The 24690-nt window shown below is 45.7% G+C and overlaps 4 protein-coding genes across 20 annotated transcripts; all 4 read left to right on the top strand.

The window, feature by feature from the left end:
- The first annotated feature begins 8315 nt into the window (after nucleotides 1-8315).
- Nucleotides 8316-11954, top strand: LOC120667279. Of its 15 annotated transcripts, XM_039947378.1 has the most exons (6): nucleotides 8900-9561; nucleotides 9759-10439; nucleotides 10537-10600; nucleotides 10705-10742; nucleotides 11328-11378; nucleotides 11506-11954. In XM_039947378.1, exons 2-6 carry the CDS (start codon nucleotides 10396-10398, stop codon nucleotides 11564-11566), a joined length of 258 nt encoding a protein of 85 aa, XP_039803312.1. In that variant the 5' UTR covers nucleotides 8900-9561; nucleotides 9759-10395; the 3' UTR covers nucleotides 11567-11954. The 15 variants fall into 15 exon arrangements, 2 of the variants coding, with proteins under 2 accessions (XP_039803305.1, XP_039803312.1); XR_005672148.1 differs by lacking the exon at nucleotides 11506-11954 and having other exon boundaries at nucleotides 11050-11495; XR_005672142.1 differs by having other exon boundaries at nucleotides 8901-9561; nucleotides 9759-10600; nucleotides 11328-11413.
- A 691-nt stretch (nucleotides 11955-12645) lies between these two features.
- Nucleotides 12646-13546, top strand: LOC120667268 (acyl carrier protein 1, mitochondrial-like). The gene is made up of 2 exons (XM_039947360.1): nucleotides 12646-12961; nucleotides 13051-13546. The coding sequence occupies exons 1-2, from the start codon at nucleotides 12746-12748 to the stop codon at nucleotides 13225-13227; spliced, it is 393 nt and encodes a 130-aa protein (XP_039803294.1). The 5' UTR covers nucleotides 12646-12745; the 3' UTR covers nucleotides 13228-13546.
- A 2895-nt stretch (nucleotides 13547-16441) lies between these two features.
- On the top strand, nucleotides 16442-17781 carry LOC120667260. Its single transcript, XM_039947350.1, has 2 exons — nucleotides 16442-16814; nucleotides 16918-17781. The coding sequence occupies exons 1-2, from the start codon at nucleotides 16510-16512 to the stop codon at nucleotides 17267-17269; spliced, it is 657 nt and encodes a 218-aa protein (XP_039803284.1). The 5' UTR covers nucleotides 16442-16509; the 3' UTR covers nucleotides 17270-17781.
- Nucleotides 17782-19519: 1738 nt separating this feature from the next.
- On the top strand, nucleotides 19520-21286 carry LOC120667244. 3 transcript variants are annotated; one of them, XM_039947326.1, is made up of 3 exons: nucleotides 19520-19787; nucleotides 20620-20721; nucleotides 21003-21286. In XM_039947326.1, the coding sequence occupies exons 1-3, from the start codon at nucleotides 19538-19540 to the stop codon at nucleotides 21008-21010; spliced, it is 360 nt and encodes a 119-aa protein (XP_039803260.1). In that variant the 5' UTR covers nucleotides 19520-19537; the 3' UTR covers nucleotides 21011-21286. The 3 variants fall into 3 exon arrangements, with proteins under 3 accessions (XP_039803260.1, XP_039803266.1, XP_039803272.1); XM_039947332.1 differs by having other exon boundaries at nucleotides 19521-19787; nucleotides 20620-20699; XM_039947338.1 differs by having other exon boundaries at nucleotides 19522-19787; nucleotides 20620-20684.
- Nucleotides 21287-24690: the final 3404 nt, after the last annotated feature.

Raw genomic sequence — 24690 nt, 5'->3', positions numbered from 1 at the left:
TATCTAAAAACAGAAGGGCGGCACATATCAGTTGTTGCTAATTGATCACTTATCATTTTACAAATAATCAAGATATATGTCTGGACACGTAAGAGACTACAAATCAATCGCTACACATGACTTCATAACAAAATTAAGATAGATGATTCTTATCTATCAACTAATTACAAGTCATCCTAGGGCATCACACTACTAGTCAAAAGCAGTAGAAATATCTCTTTTGGATTCACAATCCTCATGAACCTATAAAACTGTTGTTAATTAAATGGTAACTCTCATAAACAAATCAGGAGAGAGAGAGAGAGATATGAAAAATTGGGATACCGATCAGTATGTAGATCAAACAGAAGGAACTACGTACATACAAAGCGAGGAGCCTGAGCTTTGGGTGACTGCGTGCACGTACGCACACGTGTTTCGCTCACCTTTTTAAGAGAACAAGAACATGGAGGATGAGAGGGAAGAGGGAGACTGGGAGGGGGTATTTGTAGGCTATAGCGGGCGGCCACCTAACCAACCCTCGCTCACTTTATCAATATGAATTCCTTCTATTTCCAAAAAAAAACAGATAACTATATTCATAATGCAAACAGTTTTCATTTTAAATGCTGGCTAAACATGGTAACCAAGGTCAATATCATCCAACGTTATTAGGGCAATATACACTTTTATTTGACTGAAAGATCATACGTCGATGTGCATCGTCGCAACTAGCAAGTTTGTCGCAAAGAGCTGGTTTGCGTCTCTCTCATCTGCATTGGACCAATGGCATGCTATGGCTGACTTGTCCTTGTTGGAGAAGCCCAACTGCAAATCCCGCCTCCACCAGCTAATTAATTAATGGTCTCAGCACAGAGTGATATACATGCATCACAATCCACTAACGCTCCTCTTTCTTCCCCGTCACAAAAACTCTAACAATCTTGCTCTCAATCTTCTTTCTACTAGCTATTTTCTCTCTCAAACTTTTGTAGATACGTACCCTTCACTGCACGTGGCTTTCTTCCCCGCCATTGTTGCTAGTACCTAGACGTCACTGCTTGGCCTTCAGACATATCCGAGACTCCACCTTTCATGGAAAGTTAACCAGTCTGGAGCGGTGGAGGAAAGGAAAGGGAAAGGAAAGGACTGTATGTGTTGGCACAATCTTAATTGTGCTGTGAATTTCTTTTTAACTTGTCTTGTTGATGCGGGTTCTTTTTCTTTTTGTGGAATTTACAGGACACTGCACATGATGCGACAAGTTTAGGGAAAATAGGCTTCAATACGAAGATTTTACTTACATTTGGTGACATATATTGTAATGTGATGCCCCTTGGCCACTGGTGATCAACTGCGAAGTGAGATCAAGCACAAGGACACCGGATTCAATTGGGGAGGGCGATGAACCCTAAACCCCTTCTCTGTTTGGGAGTATTTTCGTAAAGCAAAAGTCTGATCCACATGTTATAACTTGGCACAGTACATAGCACTCGCCTGTCACTGACCCATGGGGTCCTCAACGCAATACATTACAGAATAAGCAAAATGTACTACACCATTACGCCACCGCCATGACATTTGCCCCCGCTGGAACACTTGCTTGTCCCCAAGCAAGGGCATCATGAAACTTCATCTTGGTCACGTAGAAATCTTCCCAGGATGCTGAAGTAGCAGTCACATGCGTTCACTTGATGAGAACCTGCAGCACCGCCCGACTCCCCTTCCTGACGAGGTGTCTGTCCAGGATAGCTTCCGGCACGATGTCTTCGGTATCCAAGTGTAGCTGAGGAGGAAGAACCGCGAAGACAGGAGTATGATATGGTACAAAAGCTTTCAACTGCGACACATGAAAAGTTGGGTGAATCAAAGAAGGAGGAAGATCCAGCTTGTATGCCGTGGAGCCAATGCGCTCCAACACTGTATATGGGCCGAAATACTTCATAGCTAGATTTGGAAAAGGACAAGGACCACGCATATGGTTGCAATTTCAATAGAACTCTGTCGCCCACCTGGAACACCACGTCTGAACGATCAGCAACTTGTTTCATACGATTCTCAGCCCTAAACAATTGTTCTTTCAGAATGTCCAAATGAGTGTCCCTGTCTTTCATAAACTCTATCATTGACTGGTGATCAGCTGTCGGGGTAGGAGAAATCCCCAGATCCGGCTCATAACCATATAAAAGCTTTAAAGGGTGAACACCCTAAAGCAGTGTGGAAATTTGTGTTGTACCAAAATTCTGCTTGTGCAAATTAACTAGGAGTGTCATTTCTTAGGAGCATCACCCACTGCACAATGCAAATACATCTCCAAACACTGATTCACACGCTCGGTCTATCCATCGGTTTGTGGATAGGAAGCTGTACTGAACCACAGTTGTACTCCGACTAACTTGAAAAGTTCAGTCCACACGCTACTTGTAAAGATCTTATCACGGACACTGTAATTTACACCCCATCACATAGCACCCGAGCCACTGTAATAGCAGAGAAATGATGTTTCAAGGAGAAGAAGTGTGCATACTTTGTCAGCCGGTCGACCACTACTAGGATCATAGAAAAACCATCTGACTTGGGCAAATGTGACATCCGGCCCAATTTGAATGTGTCCCAGTTGTGGCCCATGAGTGCTGTGTGCACATATTTAGTACCACCTTGCTAGTTGAGCAAGGGTGGAGCCAACTTATAAGTCTTTGTCCTCTAGCCATAGCACCTTCGGGTTGACCCTTTTACGCGAAGCGAGGACGAAAGCGTAAGTGAGGTGCTATGTGTAAGCGGGCTCGCCCCTCGGAAGGGCTGGGTTGTGCGGTGTTGGGGGCGGGGTGTTACAAATGGTATCAGAGCCGACCCTCGCAGTTACACTTACGGGTCAGTGTGCGGGCATATGGCGTCGGCACTGGACGTGCGGGTGTGCCCCAAGGGGGAACATTCCTGGACATTTGCCCAGTGTGGGTGAGTTGGACCTACGAGAACGTCGGGTTCTTTGGGGGGGTGTGACATCCGGCCCAATTTGGATGTGACACAGTTGTGATCCGTGAGTGCTGTGTGCACATATTTAGTACCATCTTGCTAGTTGAGCAAGGATTGAGCCAACTTATAAGCCTTTGTCCTCTAGCCATAGCACCTTTGGGTTGACCCTTTTACATGAATCGAGGACGAAAGCGTAAGTGAGGTGCTATGTGTAAACGGACTCGCCCCTCGGAAGGGCTAGGTTGTGCGGTGCTGGGGGCGGGGTGTTATAGCAAACCTTCTATGAAGTCGAGAGATATGTCTAGCCAAACATCCTTGGGAATAGGCAAAGGTTGAAGTAGCCCTGCAGGTTTAGTAGTCAAATGTTTTGCTTGCTGGCAAACAGAATATTGCTGGATGAAAGTTTCCACGTGATGCTTGATGCCTTTCCAATAAAACATTCTTTTGACTCGCTGATAAGTTGCCTTCTGACCAAAATGGCCCCCCATTGCACTAGAGTGTAATGCTGAAATGATCTTATCTGCAAACCAAAGTTATTGCCCACCCATATCCAGTCTTTGAATCTGATGACACCCTACTTCAAAGAATAGCCCTGTGAATCAGGAGTACGGACAGCCAATCGAAATGCTATTGGTTGTCCCTTCTGCACAAGAGCTACACACTAGTGACATCGGCACAAAGACCATCATGTTGTAGGAGGGTGATCCATCCAAGATAGCCCTGATTGGCACAGGGCTGGGTGACAAATAGGATTGAAAACACGCTCATCAATTTTCTTAGGGCTAACCAAGATATATCCATGTGGAAACCAGTGAATATACCAAGTGTGCCCAAGGAACTGATCGAGCATTCCTTAAACATCGATCCCAAGGCCACTCCGAAGAAGTAATGATTATGTCGATTCGCTCCTAACAAGTGGTAGGCCATCAAGAAGGAAATAGCAAAACTACTCACAACTGGCTTCATCAAAGAAGTTTACCATCCAAAGTGGCTAGCTAATTCTCCAGTTTGCTCAACACATCTCCAATGGCTACGCTAGTTCCTAGGCTCAGGGGTTGGGCATCAATAACTACTCGACGTGGCTTCTACGACTTTCCTGGCTTATAGGCATGAGGGTTAGACACCACAAAACTACTCGGAAGATGGCTTAATTACCTGAAGAATGAAGGTGTAAATATTCTACAAAATTCTACAATGCATGCGCATTCTTTTGGATCCTTTTTTTTCAAATGTGGGATTTGGATTCAAAGCTCGGAGGCTGTGGGATACATTGTCATCAGCAATTTTTTTAATCTATTTGGAAGACAAAAGAAAGAAGATTCAAACTCAAGATGGATCCTCAGCTTGATTCTTCGATTCATCCTAAGGGTCGAGGCCTACTCTATATGGGGTGCGATTTTTGTTGCAACCCATATATGAAGATGATTTTTTGAAGATTTGAAAATCTACTTGGGCAAAAGCACCATGCATTCTCGAAGCAGCCATGAAGGTATTCGGAAGATATATTCATGATGAAGCTCTCGAAGATGACTCCAAAAGCTACCTGCAAGGAAGGAAAAAGTTAGTCCCCTATTAGGACCAACTTTATAATCTCACTAGGACTCCTACCTTGTAACCACCAGATCTAGTGATCTCCCACCAAACAATGTCCTACCTTGGGTATCGCTAGGTAGGCTGACGGTAAAAATACCAACAAATGCGGAGGTCCTCTTCCTTAGCATCGATGATGCGGTCAAGGCCAAGGCGCACGATGTAGTGGCATGTCGATGAGCTGGTGGTGCCGGTGCATAAGGGATCAGGGGAGCAGGCGGCGCTAATTTTGCGGGAAGGGGAGCGGGCGGTGCTGGTGCCAGAGGGACTGAGGGGGAGCGGTGGCGCCTATGTGAGAGTGGGAGCAGGTGGCGCTACAGTGTTGGAGGGACCGAGGAGGACCGTGCAGAGGGGGTTGGATAAAGCTCATATGGGGTAGGGGTATGTGCATCATTTCATATCGAGATTTTATGCTCAAAAGAGATGACAGAAACATTCCAGTGAATGAAATCTAATGGACTAGTATTTTCGGGTAACATTTGCATTTTTCTGTGGTATTTTATGGGGACGAACACTTTCAGTGATATTTTACGGAAGTTGTGATCTTTCGATGCTACAGAACCAATTTTTTCCTTAGAATTATTGAGTCCCAATGGCACCATCATATTTTGCTATGATGATTAGTTTCTGATTTTTCAATAGTTCTGATAATTCTAAGCACAAAAATTATGAAACTAAATTTCTAGCCTAAATTATATTAATGAAACTAAGGCCATGTTTGGCAGGGCTCCAAAAAGAGCTCCAGCTTCGGCTCCATGCGGAGCCCTACCAAACAGGGTGGAGCACCGCGGCTCTGGGGATGGAGCCCCAAAATTTCCACTCTCTGGAGCGGAACGGCGGAGATGGAGCCACAAATTGTGGCTCCATGCGGCTCTGTGGAGCTTCTCTCATCCCTTGGACCGCCTTGCCCTCGCCAGGGCCCAAGAGGAGGAGGTGCTGACGGACGCCGCACAGGCGGAGGCCGGTGGCGGCGAGGAGGCGCAATGAGGCGGGGCAGAGGAGGCGCAATGAGGTGAGGAAGGTGGGCGATTGGATAAGGAGGAGAGGAGGAAAAAAGAAAAGGAAGAGAAAAAGAAAAGGAGAGGGAAAAAGGAAAAGAAAGAAAAGAAAAAAGGAAATAAAAAAGAAGAAATGGTAAAAGAAATATATATAGGAAATGTCAATTTAGACATTTCACAACCTCAATCCAATAGTGAAGCCATTTTGCCAAACGTTTTCTAAAACGGCTCCAGCTCCACCAGAGAAGCTGCTCCACCAGAAAAGCTGAAGCCAAAGCCGTTTTTAGAGGAGCCGGAGCTCTACCAAACAGACCCTAAATGATTCTAGCTCTCTGGTTGGAGTGATTGTTAGCATCATGTGTAAAAGTATGTAATTATATGATAATAGAAGGAACTCATTTATAGAAACCTATCACGCATAGAAGGAAACCAGAAGTTTATACTATTTATAAGTATGGCTGACCTATCTATGATTAATAGTTACCTTTTAAGATCTTAACAAAGAAGGCATACATTGTTAACATGTCACAAAATTAGAAGAATATCAATCACTACTCATTGTGGAATGACTCGAGTATCTATGATCAATAGTTACCATTTATAATGCTAGGCTCCACCTCTATAGATATAGATGGGTGTCCATATCATGCATCCAGAACAGAAACTCTTCCAACATCACAAAGCATTGCATTGATAATATTCCTACATGGGGAACACAAAGCACATTGATGCACTAGTGCTGCTTCTGATTCTTCTCCTCGGATACTATGCAGTACATGCACAACGTAAGTGAAACTACAAAAATATTGCTTACATTTATTCCCAAAATGCATTTATGATGCATTTATGTGCAGGCTTATGCTAGATAGGAAAAAGTTTTCCTCTTCACCTTTAAAAATATGGCACAGTGCATGGTTGGTTTCTTGTATGATCTTTGCGTGTGCCTAATGTTTTATTCTTTATCTTTTGTAAATAGGCAGAGGCATGGATGAATTAGATGGCCACCACAAACCTATAATTCCATCGGGGATATGCTATGAACAAAAACATCCATGCATAGGTCCGTGCTGGTGCTGTTTAGGAGATGACTACAAGTGCTACTCTACACAGGATGAATGCAAAGGAAACTGCACTGAAATATAAGTTACAATTGTAGAACATTTTCATATTAGGAAACATTATAATAATAATGAGTGTAAACATGATGATGAAAAATTAACCCAGCATAATATGAGGATACTACTGAAATGTCTTTGGGTAAGTATCTGAAAATCTGGAAGCACTAGCAGGGGTGTGCATGCCACTAGGCACACTAGCCTCAATAAAGGATGTCTCCTCCCATGCTTTGCTTGTTCCTTCTTCATCATTTCCTAATGTTCCATTTTTCTTCTTCGACTTTCCATTAATTTTATTCTCTTTTGATAACTTTTTTGTCCATGCATTCTCTTTGACGGAGCTCCATAATACCAACTCTGATCCCCCATTGCCATCCGATGGCGTCATCATTGGCATCATGGCCTCCTGCCACATTCATATTGACCATGACACCTAAAACAGATTTTCCAATGAGAAAATATAAAATTGTGAGGAATATGCAAAAAAACACCCATGAGGTTTTTCTATAAACCTCCATATAAATAATTTTGTTAGTTTCACATATGTAAATTTCACTTGTGTTTGTATCCCCTTAGCTGCATTGACCATCTACATATTACTTGTACAGATCTTCTATATGGATCATCTAAATGTTGATCTTTTAAGTGATAGTACCCGATATCAGACCCTCTACTAAAGCCTTATTTTGGGGAGGCCTCCAAATCTCTTTTCTCCGCCCTCTATTCCTGGATGATCTCTAGGGAGCCCCATATCCATAGACAAACAGGTCCCACCCTTTAGATTAAAAGGAGAGGGTGGAATTTAGAGGCCATTGCTGAAGTTGAGGTTAAAAAAACTAGCACTCAAAAAATAGAGAGAACCCTTAATCAGAAAATAGAGGGTCTAATTTAAGTGCCTTTGCTGGAGTATGTACCATTGGCACAGTCGGCGTGCATTTGGGAGAATTTGAAAATAATAAAAATTTGCAAGTATGAGAACCTAACAAAATCACATGGAGGTGAGTTTTTCCAGAACGGGCGAACCCCAAATTTCATTACCCAATGAGCAACCAAATTATAGATTTTGGTGTGATCGTTTCAATTTGGGGTGTACTGCTAAAAGTACAAAGCGACAGCACTCAGGGCTGCAAAAAATACTCGAACGCACTGCAAGTTTCTGCTAGCACATAAAAACGAGAAATAGAAGTCGCCACTGGGAGCTAAACTGGACTTTGTAAACAGCAACCTGGCCACTTCGGTTAGTACTGGATCAGGTTGCCTCTTCCTTCGCCACGAGCGTAGACTAGTGAGTGGAACTCCAGATTCGCCGTCTTAAGGATCTCTGCTTCAAGAAGTACACGGTCTTCCAGCGTCTGGAGACCTGGCCGGTAAGTTAAAACGGAACAAGCAAGACAGATCCTTCAGTCAGTAAACGAACAATTTTATTTCTGAATGATATGTTATTTGGAAACATATTAAGTGTAAACCAACTTCTTCGTGCAAATCGTGCAAACTTCAATCTGTACCACCGGATCAATATCCAAGGGGCATGAGGATTGAGTAATTGTACAATTAACCGTCCATCTCTAATCACACTTTTGCAAAGGACACTATTAACAATTAACAGCTCATCTCTTTTACAATTAATAATGTTGCTACACTATTAAACGCGAGGACACGCGCAGTTCTGGTTGCCGTCCGTGCAAATCCGGCCGCCGCACGCGAGGATCTTGCCACCGGCCAAGGTGACGCCCCAACCGTGGAGTGGCATGCTCCGCCCAAGCGCCGGGGGCGCAACACTGTCAGGGGCTCGAGATCGGGCCTAGGAGAGGACAGATTTAGGCACCAGAGCTCTATGGACGACTGCTCCGGGGCAGAGCCCAGTGAGGCTAGGGGCATGGACCGAGGCGGGGGAATGGTGGGGTGGCGAAGAGGCCCCGGCGCTGTCGTCCTGGCATCCGCAGGGGTGCCCCGGCGGCGGCGAGGGGCGGGGATGGGAGGCAACCTACCCGCCCACGCGCCATACCCGCCTCCTTGATTGCAGCGTTTTCCGTGATTTCAGCGTCTTCCGTGATTGCTTCCCTCCCACCGTGGCGCTGCTCCCCTTCCTTCCCCTCCTTCCTGCCTCGCTGCGCCGGCCCTCCTCACTCCCCCCTCCCCCACTGCGGACCCCTCCTCCCTCCCCTGCGCGGAGCGGCAGCGGGGCTGGCGCGGGGCTTGCTGCAGCGGCAGCAGGGCCGATGCGGGCGTGGGGCGATGGTGGGGCCTTGTTTTCTCCTTCCCTCCTCCTCCTCTCTCTCTCTCTCTCTCTCTCTCAACAACGGCGGGCGCTCGGTGTCGTCTGCTGGCCCCGCATGCGGCCACCACGCCGGATCCGCGCGGGTGGTGGGAGCGCACGGCGGGGCGGCCCGGAGGTGGCGGTGGCGAGGCCAAGCGGCCGCGGCTGCGCGGAGGTGGAGGCGGAGGCACGGCGCGCAGCGGGGCGAAGGCGCAGCGTGCGGCGGCCAGGCTGCCGCGGCGCACCGTCCACAAGAAAGCGCATCGCGCCGAGATGCGTCAGCCGGGGATGGCGGCGGCACGGCTCGCCGTGACCTCATCTGAGGCAGCGGCTTCATCAGCTCATGGCCTGTCTGCTTCCTCCTCGACCGCGGCTACACTGTCCACACCACCGTCAATAACATCGTTGACATGCCCCCTCTCTCCTCCAAGCGCCAGATGCAATGGTACGAGATGATCTCTTGTTCTTGACGGATTTTCTCCCCCTTGCAGATGATGAGGACTTCTACGAAGCACTTGCTGGCCCTGATCTACTCGACCCTGCTTCCGGCCGGTCGGCGATTGACGGCGCCCACGGCAAGCTCAGCAAAGACGATATCATCAATAAAGGTGTTCCAAGCATAGCCAGCTGTTGTTTCAAAGAGAGTCAGGTGCTATTTTAGTTTCCCTAATCAAAATATTTGTTTCTCTGTATTGATGCATATACATATTAATTGATTTGGTATTAGAATGCAAGAAGTATCTGAAAAAGAAACAAAACATGATTTTCAATACTCTATATGGCATTTATTTTTTTTCGTGTCTTTATAGTGCTCACAATTTTTTCTATCTAATCTACAAGCACCAGGGATCTGAGAAAATGCCTTTGCACTCACTGCTCACAAAGCAATGGCAGATGTCCAAGTGCAGAGAAGTCTATGACCATGGACATGCTATCTCAGTCTCACCAGGTACAAAGAGAACCATGACAACTTGACGGCCAGCCCTATGGGCAGATGCAATCTCTATCTGCCAGTGCCAGGTACGGATTCGATCTACCTGTTGGTAAATTCACAATTTCCCTGAATTTTCTTACAGAAGTTTGTTTCTTCAGATATGTGGCATAACGATGCCATCATTTATTCCTGACATCAAAAATGGGCTTTTATAATCCATATTTTTGCTTACTATGAGAAGAAGGTATGACCAAATGTATTGATCTGTTGAAAGCAAACCATGTTCATCGGCAAGTTGCTTGGATATACTGATTCTCATGGGAACCAATGCATTTAGGTCTTATCATTATTTACAAAGGATTGTGCTGATATAGGATTATCTACTACTATTTACAAAGTACAAACTAATTGTTCATACCTTCAGAGGCTTCCAGGTTCAGCCATGGTCATCATGAGTACAAGCTGCTGAGAGCAACATCCGTATGGAGCATTACAGGTTCTGTGAATTGTGCTAATAAATAATGGGTTAACAAGCATGCCGTGGTAATCATGGGTCAAGCTGCTGAGAGCAACAACCATATGGAGCATTGCAGGTTCTGTGAATTGTGCTAATAAATAATTTGTTAACAAGCTGACCGTGTTCAGTATTGAGTTCATCCACCTATTTGTTCTTGCTGCCATTCTAAGAAGATTTGGAGAGGAAGGCTGTTTGTGGTTCCTGCTATTCCAAGAAGAGGTGGAGAGGAAGGCTGAGGTGCTCGAGAAGAAAATCTTTCTATTTTGGGGCCATGTAAAACACAAAATCAAGTTAGCATAAATTATTGGGGGCTTATGGTTCCTTTTTTTGACTAATTTCAGGTTTTCACACTGATAGCAGCAGGTTTGACTAATTTCAGGTTTGATTTGATTATTCTATTCTCTTCTCGACTTAATGAATGCTTTGATATTTTCCACTAATTAAAGGTGGGTTGTGATTGATCCAGGAAGAGTATTAGTGATGGGGTTAAATACTAAGACCTTAGCTAAGTTGTCTCTATATAAATGGAGGGTTTTTTTTCCTTTGGGTGTTTTTTCATTCATTGAGTTTAGCTTTTTTATTGTTGTATGTACCCAACTGAATGCCATACATGAGCTCCTGTATGTCTGTTCTAAGAGATTTACCTGATAATACTATATGCCAATATTAAGTTATTTTGGGTACAGTCAAGGACACAGTTCAAATGCTTGCATGGTAGAGCTGACGAGTTCAGGCAATATGGCTACAACGCAGTTCTTATGCAATCTGATTCTGTCAAGTATGCTTTTATGCAACATGTGATATTTTTTTTCTTCTTCTGCGGTCATTTGTGGAGAGTTTATCTAAAAGGCTGAAGCATGGACTTCACAAACCGCTTAATGCAAGATCAAAGTATCTAAATGCCTTTTCAGTATGCTTTATTCTGTTTTGATTATCTGACATATTGTCCCTCAAAATTTGATAGCAATCGAGGACAAGGGCACCTAGGTTTGCAGATCAGCTATGTTGCTGCTAGGTATGTGAGGCTTTAATACAGATTGACATTTTTAAGTATGCTTCTTTGTCCCTTTTTCATTTGCCTCATTGCTGACTGCATTTATGTGAAGCTTAATTAACATTTGCGACCTTCCACTATGGCACAGCCTGAGGAGAATGTTGACTTCTGCCTTGTTCGGCTGGCTGGCTGGCTGGATGGCTGGCTGATTTGGCGTGAAAGGAAAACACTGCTGGTTGGCTGGCTGGCTGGCTGGCTGACTGATTTGGCGTGAGAGGAAAATACTGTTGAGACTGGCTGAATCTCCCAGCCGAACAAGGCGATGTGTCTGATAGCTGGAGTTATGCTTTGCGACGTGTCAGATCTGTACAGCCGTCAACACCTGCCAACACGCTGTGCACACCATCTTATGTTTTGCAGTTCGACATATCAATTATTTAAAACCCGTGTATCAAATCAATACCACGCTTTCTATTTTCCCCTTTCTAATAAGCAATTGTTTTCTATTTCCCCCCATCTAATAAGCAATTGCTTGAATCCATGGTTCTAAATAAATTCTTGTTTATAAGCTTTTTATAAATTTAAAGTTTTTATAAATCACGTGTGTTTTGCATGTACGTCTCTACTAGAAATCTCTTGATTTTAAAACATGTGCGTGCCGCACTGGGCACTACTAACCTTAATAGAAACCCGTGGAAATAATATGTAGGTATGTTTTAAAATTCTTGACTTGCAGTTAGTATTTTTTCCAATAAAAAATTCATTATGCTTCTAGACATTCTCGAACCATTATACCCTTCTGATTTGAACAAGAATCAAGAAGATTATAGAGCAAATTAAGACCTTGTTTGTTTCCAAGGTTTTTTTAAGTCTCTGTCACATTAAAAGAAATTTTACTATTTTAGAGTATCAAATAAACTTTGTTTATAAATTCTTTTTGACAGTTAAGTACTAATTCGCGAGACGAATCTAATGAGTCTAATTAATTCATAATTTGCTACAGTGATGCTACAGTAACCATCCGGTGATCATGGATTAATATACCTTATTAGATTCGTCTCGCAGTTTAGCTCTAGAGTTTTGCAGTTAGTTTTATAATTAATTTTTATTTAATACTTCTAAATATTAAAAAAATTTTTGATATAATATAGACTAAAATTTAGCTTCTGAAACCAAACAAAACTCCCATCTCCCGAAAAAGAATCGATAAAGGTACATTTTGGCCCGGACGAATTTCATACCAACCCGAAGCCCAAATCAGTAAAATCACACCACACCCGTAAAGCCCAAACCACTCGACTCTTGCACGGCGGCACAGCGCGGCGTCCGCTCCTGCTCCTCCATCCCGGGCGAGCCGAGTCAAATCCGAAGCCACACAGCGAGAGGAAATGGCGGCGGCGGCGCTCCGTCCGGCGATCCTCCGCCGCATCCGCCTCTCCCCCTCCCCGGCGCTCCCCCTCGCCGCCGCGGCGTCCCACCCGCACGCCCTGGCGCGGTGGCTCGCGCGGCCCATGTCCTCCCACGACGCGCACCTCACCCGCGAGGAGGTCGTCGACCGCGTCCTCGACGTCCTCAAGAGCCACCCCAAGGTGGATCCCTCCAAGGTAGCACCGCCGCCCCTCCCCCGCCGAGTCCGCGTCTCGGCGGCGCCGGATCCCTCCCCCAAAGGTTCCTTAACCCTAGGTCGTGGCAGGTGACTCCCGAGGCGCACTTCGAGAAGGATCTGGGGCTGGACAGCCTGGACACCGTCGAGGTGGTGATGGCCATCGAGGAGGAGTTCAAGCTCGAGATCCCGGACAAGGAGGCCGACAAGATCGACTCGCTCCCGCTCGCCATCGAGTACGTCGCCAACCACCCCATGGCCGGCTGAGCCTCAGCTCGCCGGAGGTGAGGTCTCTTGGTTTTTTTTTTTCCCGAGGGCAAATAATTGGCCGGAGCGGCTGAGGAAAGCGCGTCCCTGGCGCTCCGCATTGCTTCGCGGGCGGACGATGATGTCGAAATGGAACATTAACATTTTGTTTCTCAGACGATGCAATGTTAGATTGCTGTTTTCGGTGTGTGTTATATCTAAACGGTGTTGTTGACAAACTAGTTTGGTCGGTTACGAGCCTGCCTATTGTTCCACTATCTGATTGTTCAAATTGGGTTCATAATAGTTTATTACGCTTATGTACCAGTTTTCTTCCATCTGTTCTTTTGAAACAACACAGAATTTGTTGTCGGTGCCTTGAGATTCAGTACCAGACTCTGCAGGTTCACATGCCTCTTGTAGGTTTTTGTTGTCGGTTCTGTTAGTTCTTGGTACTAACCAAGCTTTGTGTACACACGACACGACCTCTGTCCTGGCTTTCCTACTTGAGTTCACCCTGACTAATTTAGCACAAATTGACTTGGGAGTTGTTGACTGAAAATCTATTGTATTCTGCTGAATTTAATGGAAATATTTGTGCCATGCACATCTTTCATGTCTTCCAAATAGTAACAGAACGTTTGTAGCACCTTGTCGTTGACTTACTTTGTTTCTGTGCATGATGTCTTGGTTTGTATTGCTTGAGGATAAAGTGTCATGTGTTTTTTGGTTTGTACACCCTCCATTCCCCTATGTTTATCCATTTTATTCCCAGTTGCTGCTTCATAGTGCTTGATCATTGAAGTAAACAAGAGTATAGTAGTTAACAAGTTTGCCTATAAACCATCAGTTTCTTGCTGAAACCAAATGCTCCCACCCTTTGCCACATTAAATCAGCCTGATTTAGAATGAAACTGATCATATTTCGATGTTACTTGGTGTTGATCCGTAAACTAGCATTTTCGTGTCTACTGAGAGTCACCACTGAGAACCTCGGTACATTTTCTACACAATGTGGTGCCCCTTTTCATGTATAGCTGACCAAGCCATATCCTTTGTTTCTCTTAGTCCTGCTCACCCTGTCTACATCTATGCGAGCCTTTCACTGAGACTTTGGGGTATTAATTTTCCCATTATTGAAGGTGTTTCGTTTTAGCTGAATTTTTCTTTTTTCTGAAAATCTATTTTTTGCTGTTGCAACCTTCTGATTAGTAGGAATCGTGCAGTCTAGAATTATTTGCTGCTATGTATGACTTATTCCCATCTGACTGTTTACTCTAAAATAATGCTTAGCCACAAGTTATTTTTACTTTTTAGACACATACAGGACTGCCAAATGTTGGTTCAGTATTTGCAATATTCTGGAACAGTTGCTTGTTTTCAGTTTCTCTTGTGGTTGCCCGTGTAGTATGTGTGATCCCGATGTGATGAGTTTATTTGTATCAGCTAAGACGGAACTGGGTTGCCTGTTTAGGTAGTGTGCAATAGTAGCTGAGAAATAAGATCCAAGTGTTGTGTAGCAGGACCTTCAGACATCTATAAGCATGCTATATAACTGTGACCTATGGCAGGCATTGACTTCTTGATGGGTGACACTGTCAAACAAAAAAAATTGAAAAGTAGTTGAACAAAATATTAATTTGTTAGCTCCAAATGTCAACTAACCTTGTTGAAAAGCTCCCCTGAGTGATTTTTGCATTTCTTTTGTTAGTATCTGCTGCCTATGCAAACTGCACTTGGACGTCTTTGTTGTCATGAGAAACTTATATGTTCTAATGGCTTCTCACATCACACCACTATCATGATCGGTGCCATGTAATCATAGCATGAATTGGATGAATCTTGGAATTGAGAAACTTTGCCTTGATCCATTCTATGTGCATCTGTTGTGGTGCTGAGTGCTTTTTGCAGTTCCAATGTGTCAGCCACAACTAGGGATGTAAAGCAGGTAGATTAGATAAATATATTTTTATTTAATCTTGTAATTATCCAGTTTCGTCGAGTTGGACAAAACTGTCTGGTTCTGGTTGAAACTAAAAGCCCTTACCTTCTACACTGCAAAATCACCTTGTTTTGGGATGTAACTGTTTGTATTTAGTGTGGACTGACGTTCAATACCAAGGCTAGCTTTCTAGTTAACTCAGAGGTCACCACTGAGGCGCTGAGGTCCTGGAACCCTGTCTAAACAATGTCGTGCGACTCACGCCCCACTTTTGAGCATGGCTGAGCAGGCAATGTCCGTACTTTTTGTGAGTGGTACTCTTTCTATCTACATGACTACATCTGGATAAGGTTTTGATTGAGATCTTGTGGTAGCTGCCTAGATGGCCACATTATATTTTTTTTGAGGGAGATGGCCACATTATATTGCTATGCCACTTCACAGGAATCCCTATAGGCTTTTGTTTTGTTTAACCCCCGTCACCCAACTACGTTGGTTTTATGCATCTCAATTGTAACATTTGAAACATGCTAGGTATTCACAATCTGAATCCAAAACATTCTGAATCCAAAACATTACCAAATATAGCTACTACATATGGGGCAGCATCTTTTTTATTTGGGATATATTTGGCAACTGGTGAAGGGGAGCTTTCTTAAGGTGAGTTCCTTTGGCTAGCAATCTAGTTTGTCTGCTGTTGTAACCTCCAGATTATATACAACCGATACAGCCTAGAATGTGGTGTTATGAAATCTGTGATATTTTCTGGCAAATTAAATAGCATTGGCAATTACAGTTTCATACAAAATTTTGGGATCCTTGTTTCTGTGATTGTGCTTGTTCGGGTAGTCTGCTGTAGTAGCTGGGAGATGAGATCGCAGTTTGTTGTGTGGCTTGGACCTTCAGGCAGTCATTGGCATGTTTTTGAGAGAAACTAGCAAAGTTCTGAATATAGAAGTTGATTTGCAAAAGTTCAAATTTTCACGAGGGACCATCTTGAAAGCTCTCATTAATCATGGTAGCATCGTATTAAGTGTGTTACCACGTGCAAACCGCCTGTGGGTGACACTACTGGACTCAGATTCGGTGACGTGCGGTTGGCATGTCAAGGCGTGACATCTCGCTGATCCGGGCCGCTCCAAACCAATCGAACGGCTCCCGGTCGTCTGCCGCGCACACGCCGTTTTCACCCGCCAACAGGCCTGACGGCGTCAATCCTGCGCATCCCCCTAGGCTCGCGCTCGACCTCCGCAGTGCGAGCTGTGAGGCAGGCCCGTTGCCGCGAGTGGGGGAGGCGGGCAGCCGCCGCGCGTGTGAAGGCAGGCGTGCCGCCCCTGCCGCGCGGGCAGCCGTGAGTGGAGATGCAGCAGGCTGCCGGACCCGTCGCCGGCGAGCGCCTCCGAAGTGCCGAGGTCTTGCGGACCAAGGAGGAAGACGAGCGGAGCAGCTGGTGGCTGACCAAGGAGGAAGACGAGCGGAGCAGCTGGTGGCCTACATCCGGGCGCACGGGGAAGGCTCCTGGCGCGCGCTGGCCAAGGCCGCCGGGTTGCTGCGCTGCGGCAAGAGCTGCCGCTGCGCTGGATGAACTACCTCCGCCCCGATCTGGCAACTACACCAACGACGAGGACGAGCTCATCATCTGCCTCCACGCCCTCCTCGGCAACAAGTACGTACTAGCATGCCTCCAGGCTCTGCTCTGTGTGTGCTCTGGTTCGTCCTTTTGCATGGCGCCTGGCTAACGTGCCTGCCCCTGCGCTCCTCACGCACAGGCGTGGTCTCTCATCGCCGGCCAGCTCCCGGGCCGCACCGACAACGAGATCAAGAACTACTGAAACTGGTACATCAAATGCAAGCTCCTCGCCCGCATCATCGACCCGCAGACGCACCGCCCGGTCGGCCGAGACTCCGTTCCCGTCGCCACGCACCCTGACTCCTGCGGCCGCGCTGCCACTGCACCCCGCATCCGCCCCCCGCTGCTCCGGCAGCCGCCAAGTTCACCGCGGCGGAGTCCTTGGACGACGGCGGCGGCCGCAGCACGACCTCGCCATGGCGTTCCTCGTCGCGAGGCTGTCCGCACGACCTCAGCGCCGCGGAGGCGCTCGCCGGCGACGGGCCCGGTAGCCTGCTGCATCTCCGCTCGTGGCGGCCCGACGGCAGGGGCGGCGCGCCTGCCTCCACACGCGTGGCGGCTGCCCGCCTCCCCACTCGCGGCGACGGGCCTGCCTCCCAGCTCGCACGATGGCCGGGCGACAGAGCCCCCTCGCCTCTCCTGCGCAAGATTCGGCGAGTGCGGCGGCAGGGGCGACGACGCCCGGACGCGCGGGCGCGAGCCCGGGATGTGCAGGATTGGGCGCCGTCAGGGGCGGATTCTATTCGTCGCGCGCGCTGTTAGATAAAAGCTGTCGCAGAAGACCGTGGAGGGAGCCGTGCAGGCCTAATTTTGCATGCGCACGTCATTGGCCGGTTGCTTTTTGTTTCTTCTTTCATTTCATTCGCTGGCATCGCTGGCAGGCAGAAGCTAGCAGTCAGTGTTGTCCCGCGAGGAAGCGTTGATTCAGTGATTCTCGTACAAACAGGATTCAACTAAACAACGTAGTTTATAAAATATAATTATCCAAATCAGATTTCTATCTTAGCATTATATTTCTTACAATGAGATCTTCAAAATAAAAGTATACTTAACAATACTTTGATGATATTGCTCTAAAATATTTTTATTTATTCCAGAACAAGTATTTTATTATTGGAACATTTTATTTTGTTCAGAAACATTTTGAAAAGTTCTAATGGAACATTCTAAAATGTTCCAAAACAAATTCCTCATGAATATTTTTAAAAGTTCAAAACTTTTTTCTGAACATTTCTAGCAATTATCCAGAACATTGTGAATTGTTCTCAAATATGTTTTTCACTCGACACTTTGAAATGTTTACAAACTTGTTCGGAAACTTTTCGAATGTTTAGGAATATTTCGAAAAGTTCTATGGAACATTCTGAAATGTTTCCAAACAAATTCTTCAGGAACATTTTTAAAAGTTCAAAACTTTTTTCTGAACATTTCTGGCAATTATTTATTCGAAGTGTTTAACAATATTTATTCAGAACTTTACTTGTGTAAACATTCCGAAGTGTTTAACAACATTTGTTGAGAACTTTTTTACAAATATTTTTTATAACACTCTAAAATGTTTCAAAAACAAATGTGAAATTGTTTTGAAACAATTTTGAAATGTTTTTAAACTATTCCAAAATTTTTAACAACATTTATTCAAAACTTTTTCTTGTAAACATTTTTTCCAAAACACTCCGAAATGTTCCCAATAATCTGAAATTTATTGTATTCAATCGAATCTGAAATTTTTTACCAGTTTCTTCGGACCAATTTGAATTTTTCTTTGCAACATTCAGAAATTTGTAAAGTATTTAATATTTGAAAAAAATAAACCAATCGCAGGCCCAACATTGTGCGTCCAGCTAATGGGCCGGGCCCAATTTTCCGCGTCCGCTTCCCCCGAGCGCGCGCGCACCCGCCTGGACCCTTCTGCGATGCGATCGATTTGAAGTCGCATAAGGCGACAAATAGACGCCCCCGCCATCAGGTCTGTTAGTGTATGAAAACGGCGCGCGTGCGGCGGATGACCGGGAGCCGTTGGATTGGTTTGGAGCGGCCCGGATCAGCGATATGTCGCGCCTTGACATGCCAACCACATGTCACCGAATCGGAGTCCGACACGACTCCCCTAGCCCTTGTCGAAAATTTTGCATTCTTATATTGCCACTACCATGATTGGTAGCATGTGATGGGCTAATGATAGGATGCACTGGGGTGCATCTTGGAGCTGAGAATTCGCCTTGTCCCATGAGAATCGGTTGTGGTGCCAACTGCTCATGCTACCTGATATAGTGGCAGTGGAGGTTTCCGAGTTGCACACCAAACGAGCACGCAGATCTCAATATGGTTGACGCATAGAGCCACAGCTTCTCCATCAACCAATATCAAGTAAACCAGGGTCCCGAAGCTGCAGCCATCGTATCTTTATCATCAGGCATCATTAGTTACACGCACACTTATCGCAACACATGAAAAACATTATATAGTTCAAGAAGAATTTTACAATGCTTTGAGAAGCGTTGGGAGGTATTTCTTGTGTCTATGATTTGTGGGCCCATATGACGAAAGGTATTGTGAGGCGTCGGGAGGCGTTGGTTGTGTCTATGGTCGGTGAGCCCATAGACCCGTAACGCCTCTCAATACCTCCCAATACCTCTAAAATTTAAAGGATTAAAAATTCATGGTGATTCCTTTTTTTAGTTTTCTTTTTCAATCAAGGGTAAAAGGGTACATTCACAATTACTAAAAATAATGATTTGAGATGATAATAAGGGAGTATGATTATTCGCATTAGCGTTCTTCCTCACCGGCGATTTGGGGGCGACCTCCTGCGCCTCCCCCACATCCACCGAGCCGGTTCTTCCTCACCGGCGATTTGGCGGCGACCTCCTGCGCCCCCACATCCACCGCGCGCTCGCGACCTCTCCCCGCCGTCACGCCGGACTCCGGCATCCCCGCCGCGCCTCCTCGCCGATTTCGCATCGGCCCTCAACGTGCAAGATCCCGTGCGCTGCGGCCAAGGTCAAGGTAACTGCAAGTTCCCGCTTACCTTACTTCCCTGAACCGGATTAGAGCATGATTAATATATGGATTTATTCACCAATAGCATCTTGCGTTAGGGAGGAGATGAGCACATGATCAAAATGGCTATTTTAATTTGTCATAATAAGGTTTATGGCCATCTGAAAGTTCTAAATGCCACCTGAAATTTCACATGGCACGGACAGTGACTTGCACATGAGGCCTCGGATGCCTACATACCCATAGACTTAAACTGATTCAGTCTGTAATACTGAAAGTGCTACATACCCATAGGCTATACTGAATCATTTTATCTAGTGAATTAGTTGATATCTAGTGAATTAGTTGATATCCCATTAACTTTCAGTGTAAGGCATTAAGCTCACGATAGACAATTAACTACACTTTAACACAGATTGTGTGAACAGTCAAATAATGTAATTTTATGGTTGCTGCCATATGTAGATTCAGAATTGTTTGGTTAGTAGTTGCCTGATTCAAAAGTAGGGAATCTTTTTTTAGAACCTGAATACATACTGCTGGATAAGGGCAATTTGATCTGCCTTCAAGCAAAGTCAAGTTCTTTTGTATATGCTATAATGGCATCTTCCTAGAATTAATGTTAAGTGAATCATCTAGTATATCTAGAAGATCAGGCAACATTTATATAAATGTGCAGATCAACAAGTAGTACTAGATAAATGACTGGTTACTTATAAAATAAAAGACCTTGAACATTTGGTGAATACGAAGAAAGGGAATAAGAATATTCAGTTTGACCTTGGAGACTTAGAAAATAAGATGCTTATTGATCTTATTATGGTTTGTTAATCCATAGGTGTCATGTATCGTAGCAACGACATGCAACAAGTTTGGAGATCCCTAGAAGAGGTGGAAGAGCTGGTTAGCAAACAGAAGGCAAACCGCCACGAAATGCTCAGTATTAATATGTTTTGTTTTACGACCTGTATTCATACAACCATGTGTATGCATATCAGCCTGTGTGTAGTAATCATTTTTATGTGCCAATTTAGTTTCATACAAGCAAATTTTTTTATCTAATCTGATAAGTCAGTTTCATTGATAAGCCGATTTGAAATCTGTAGTTGCAAGTGTGAGTTTTTTAGATGTCATATCTTAGTTTATATTGCATAGATGTTTTGGCTCAAAGAGTGTCCGCATGTAGACGCTGGCTGACATTTACATCTAAATGCTTTGCAGGTGACTGATACATCACAATTGTGAAGGACGTCCAAGAGCAATGCAGATGCCTTTACTTCTGGCCCTCTGCGTCAAGAACAACTTTATTTTTAATTTGCTTTCTAAACTGTAATGAATTCTAGCTATGTCAGTTGCAATCTTTAGTTGTAATTTTGGGATATGCTATTTAATTTTGGGAGTTGCAATCTTCAGCTAGCACTATTATTGAAAACTGGAAGTAGGTTTTGCTTTGTTTCAAGCGTCTCTATAGAGATGGTTAAATCTATGCTGGTTTAATTTTGGTACATGTCTCTGACGAAGCTTTATACATGTGTTGACTTTTGGTTGAGTTTGGTTACGGTATTTGATTCCTTTTAGCGTGCGCAGTATTAACTTTGCATCTATAGAAAAGAGGAATCTATGTGCACTACATCTGTATATGCATGCAACTATGCAAGTTGTTGGCATGATGTGTTTCGTAGCTCGTACCTGCAAAGGTTTCATACGCATGGTCCATACCAACAGAATATAGATGTTGCAGGCTTCGTCTTTGATCTCACCGATTCACAAGTGGCTTTCTGGTGGAATAGTGTAGGTTCTCAATTTGCATTTTTGAATGAAGACTTGCGTCACAAGGGAACCGACGCAAATGCCCGTGCGTTGCTGTGGGTAAAACAAAATCCATGTACTCATAACATGACAAGTTATTTTTCTATTTCAACATAGCTTGCGGTGCTCAATTAAAGATCGTGCCCCACTAAGCATAGATTGATTCAGACTGAATCATTCAGACACAAAATCAAGTGATCGTGCCCCACTAAGCATAGATGAATGTGCTGGTGAACCACCACCGCTGACCAATCTATACTGGATTGATGACGGAGCAGGTTTGTACACCTTTTAGGTCATGTTTAGTTCCCACTCCGTAAACACAAAAACGCAAAATTTTGCGAAGAAATCTTACTAATTTGAAGTACTAAATGAAGCCTATTTATAAAATTTTTGCATAGATGGGCTGTAAATCGCGAGACGAATCTAATGAGCCTACTTAATCCATAATTTGCAATAGCGATTCTACAGTAATCATCCGCTAATTATTGATTAATCATAGATTAATTAGCATAATTAGGTTCGTCTCGCGATTTACAATACATCTGTGCAAAAAATTTATAAATAAACTTCATTTAGTACTTCAAATTAGCAAGATTCCGTCGAAAAAAAAATTTGCGTTTACAGGGGAGGGAACTAAACACGGCCTTAGCTAGCAAATAATGATCAAGCAGGCAAGCATAGTGATTGTAGGCTCAATTTCCGATGCTAAACAGAACAACAGATCATCAAAAAATTTAGCCTCTATTTTTGCTGCTGTCTAGAGCAACTGATCAAGAACCATGTATATTGGTATTGCCTACCAGATAACACATGCAGGACAGCAGCAAAAATAGAAGTCAACAATCACTATGCTGTCGACCGCGACTCGGGCGAGAGCAGCGCGGTGGGATGCAGCGACGGCCGGCAGCGACGCGGGCGACAGCAGCGCGGCGGGAGGCAGCGATGCGGGCGATGGCGGCGCGGCACGGCGGACGCGGCAGGGAACGCGGATGCGGCCGAGACCGACTGCGCTGCGGACGGAGGCGGGGGGGGGGGGGGGGGGGGGGGGGATTTTGGGGGGGTCAATTACTATTTTACCCTTCATCAATTAAAATCAATTAAAACCAATACAAAAGGGAGACATTGTGAGGTATTGGAAGGCATTGGAAAGTATTTCCAAGCATTGTAAAAGGGCTCATAGTTCAAATGTTGAATTTTTGAACCTCACTCAACCATCAGCGCTCGCGGTAAATACGTTGCTCCACATCGCGTTACTAACCATTTTGGAACATAACCAACATTATACGCTTTAGGATTTCACCTAAATAATCAAAGTTGCCAAACTTATTCTCTAGAAAAAATGATTTTCTGAAGGGATCTGTCGGTACCCTGCAACTGGGGTATCCACTCCTACTATGCCAAGACTCGCGTAGTTATCCGTAACTACGTCCTAAGGAGCTGAGCAGCCGGACCCCCTGGGGTCCGACTCCATCTCACCGGACCAACGGTCCCGGACCCGCTTCCCGCTCGGGGACGGGTTCGGTGTCACCACGTGTCCCAGAGATGGAAATGCTCAGCACCTGTGGCCGCGGACCTGGACCCCCGCAGGTGGGTCCGGGACATCCACGTGCCATCCGGACTCCCGGAGATGGGTCCGGGACCTCCACGTGACTATCCGGACCACCGTGAGCTCTCGGCTCAGCTAGCTGCTCGGGAGGGGTCCGGAGCCGTCACGTGTCACCCAGACGCGGGCGCGGGCGCAATCCTTCCGCTGGAAGCTCCTTCACCCACCCGCATTAAGTGCGAGTGGTTGAAGCGGGCTCTGCTGCCTCTGGGCACGGGGCAACTTTTGTCAGTCCACACTGTGGATCGCCAGTTACCGAGGCGGCTCGTCAATTACCAAGGCAAGCATTAAAGACTCAGCCCCGCGCGCATGGGCGACGAGTCATGATGACCAGCTACTGACTGGAACAACAGTGCACGCTGCTACAGTGACTGAGTCGGTAGTTCAGCGCTTCATCATGACCTCGACCCACGGCTGCAGAGGCTAGACTCTACTCTGACAGGACAGCTCAAGACCATTCCTGGTCAGAAGCTACGCACGGAAGCCGACGACAAGATCTCCAGATCTGAGGCATTGAAGGCCAAAGTGTAGTTTATAATACATCGCCGGGTCCACATGTCGGGGCCCCGCTCAGTGTACATGCTCCCCTTTGACATATAAAAGGGAGAGCACGCCCGCTAGAACACATATACACACAGGGCAAGGCTGAGGCCAGGCAAGCGAAGGCAGACACAACACAGTTCGGATTCACTCCGAACAATCCCGTTCTCAACCTCTTGAGAGCACAGGCAATACAACACACAGTGGACGTAGGGTATTACGCTCCGGCGGCCCGAACCACTCTAAACCTGCTGTGTTCATCGTGTTCTTGCATCTAGATAGGACTAATCCTAGCTACCCCCGAGTACTCGCCCTCTGGGTTTAGGCGGGTGCACTACGCGCACCCGGCTGTGGGTTTGCACACCACGACAGGATCCAACTCGAACGCGGACGAAGCTGGCGATGCGTGCTTCGGTGCTTGTCGTCGTGGAGCAGCGGTGGCGACATCACTCGGGAAGAAATAGTGGCATGGAGCTCGAGTTGGTCGGATCCGGCTCATGGCGGCCACACAGTGAATCAGCTCACGCCTGCCAACTGCCATGAATTAGCTCCGCCATGTTTGTTCTACTGCAACCAACCAACAATATTTTTCTCGTACCAAATCAGTATTAATCAGCCAATAATATTAATCTCTCGCAACAAATCAGTCCAACCACGGTCAGCCGAAGTGGGCTCTTCTCCGTTGCCTGGGAGGCTTAGGTTTGCTCCAACGGCTCACCCTAAACCGCCCCCACCCTACGTAGGGGGGCTTTGGGGGGAACGAGCGCTCCAACGGCTCCCCCCACAGCTCCCCCTATATGTGGGGGGAGTTGAAACTCCCCCCACATATAGAGTGAGTTCCAACTCCCCCTATATCTTTAATCACACCGTTTCTTCTCGATATTAATCCCGTTTGAGCCCCGTAACATAAAGATAATGTGTATTATGACAGTACAAATACTGTATGATTTTTTT

This window comes from Panicum virgatum, chromosome 2K (genome assembly GCF_016808335.1).
Source record: "Panicum virgatum strain AP13 chromosome 2K, P.virgatum_v5, whole genome shotgun sequence".
NCBI lineage: Eukaryota > Viridiplantae > Streptophyta > Magnoliopsida > Poales > Poaceae > Panicum > Panicum virgatum.
Note: the sequence above shows the minus strand (reverse complement) of the source record. Positions and strands in the feature narration are given on the sequence as shown.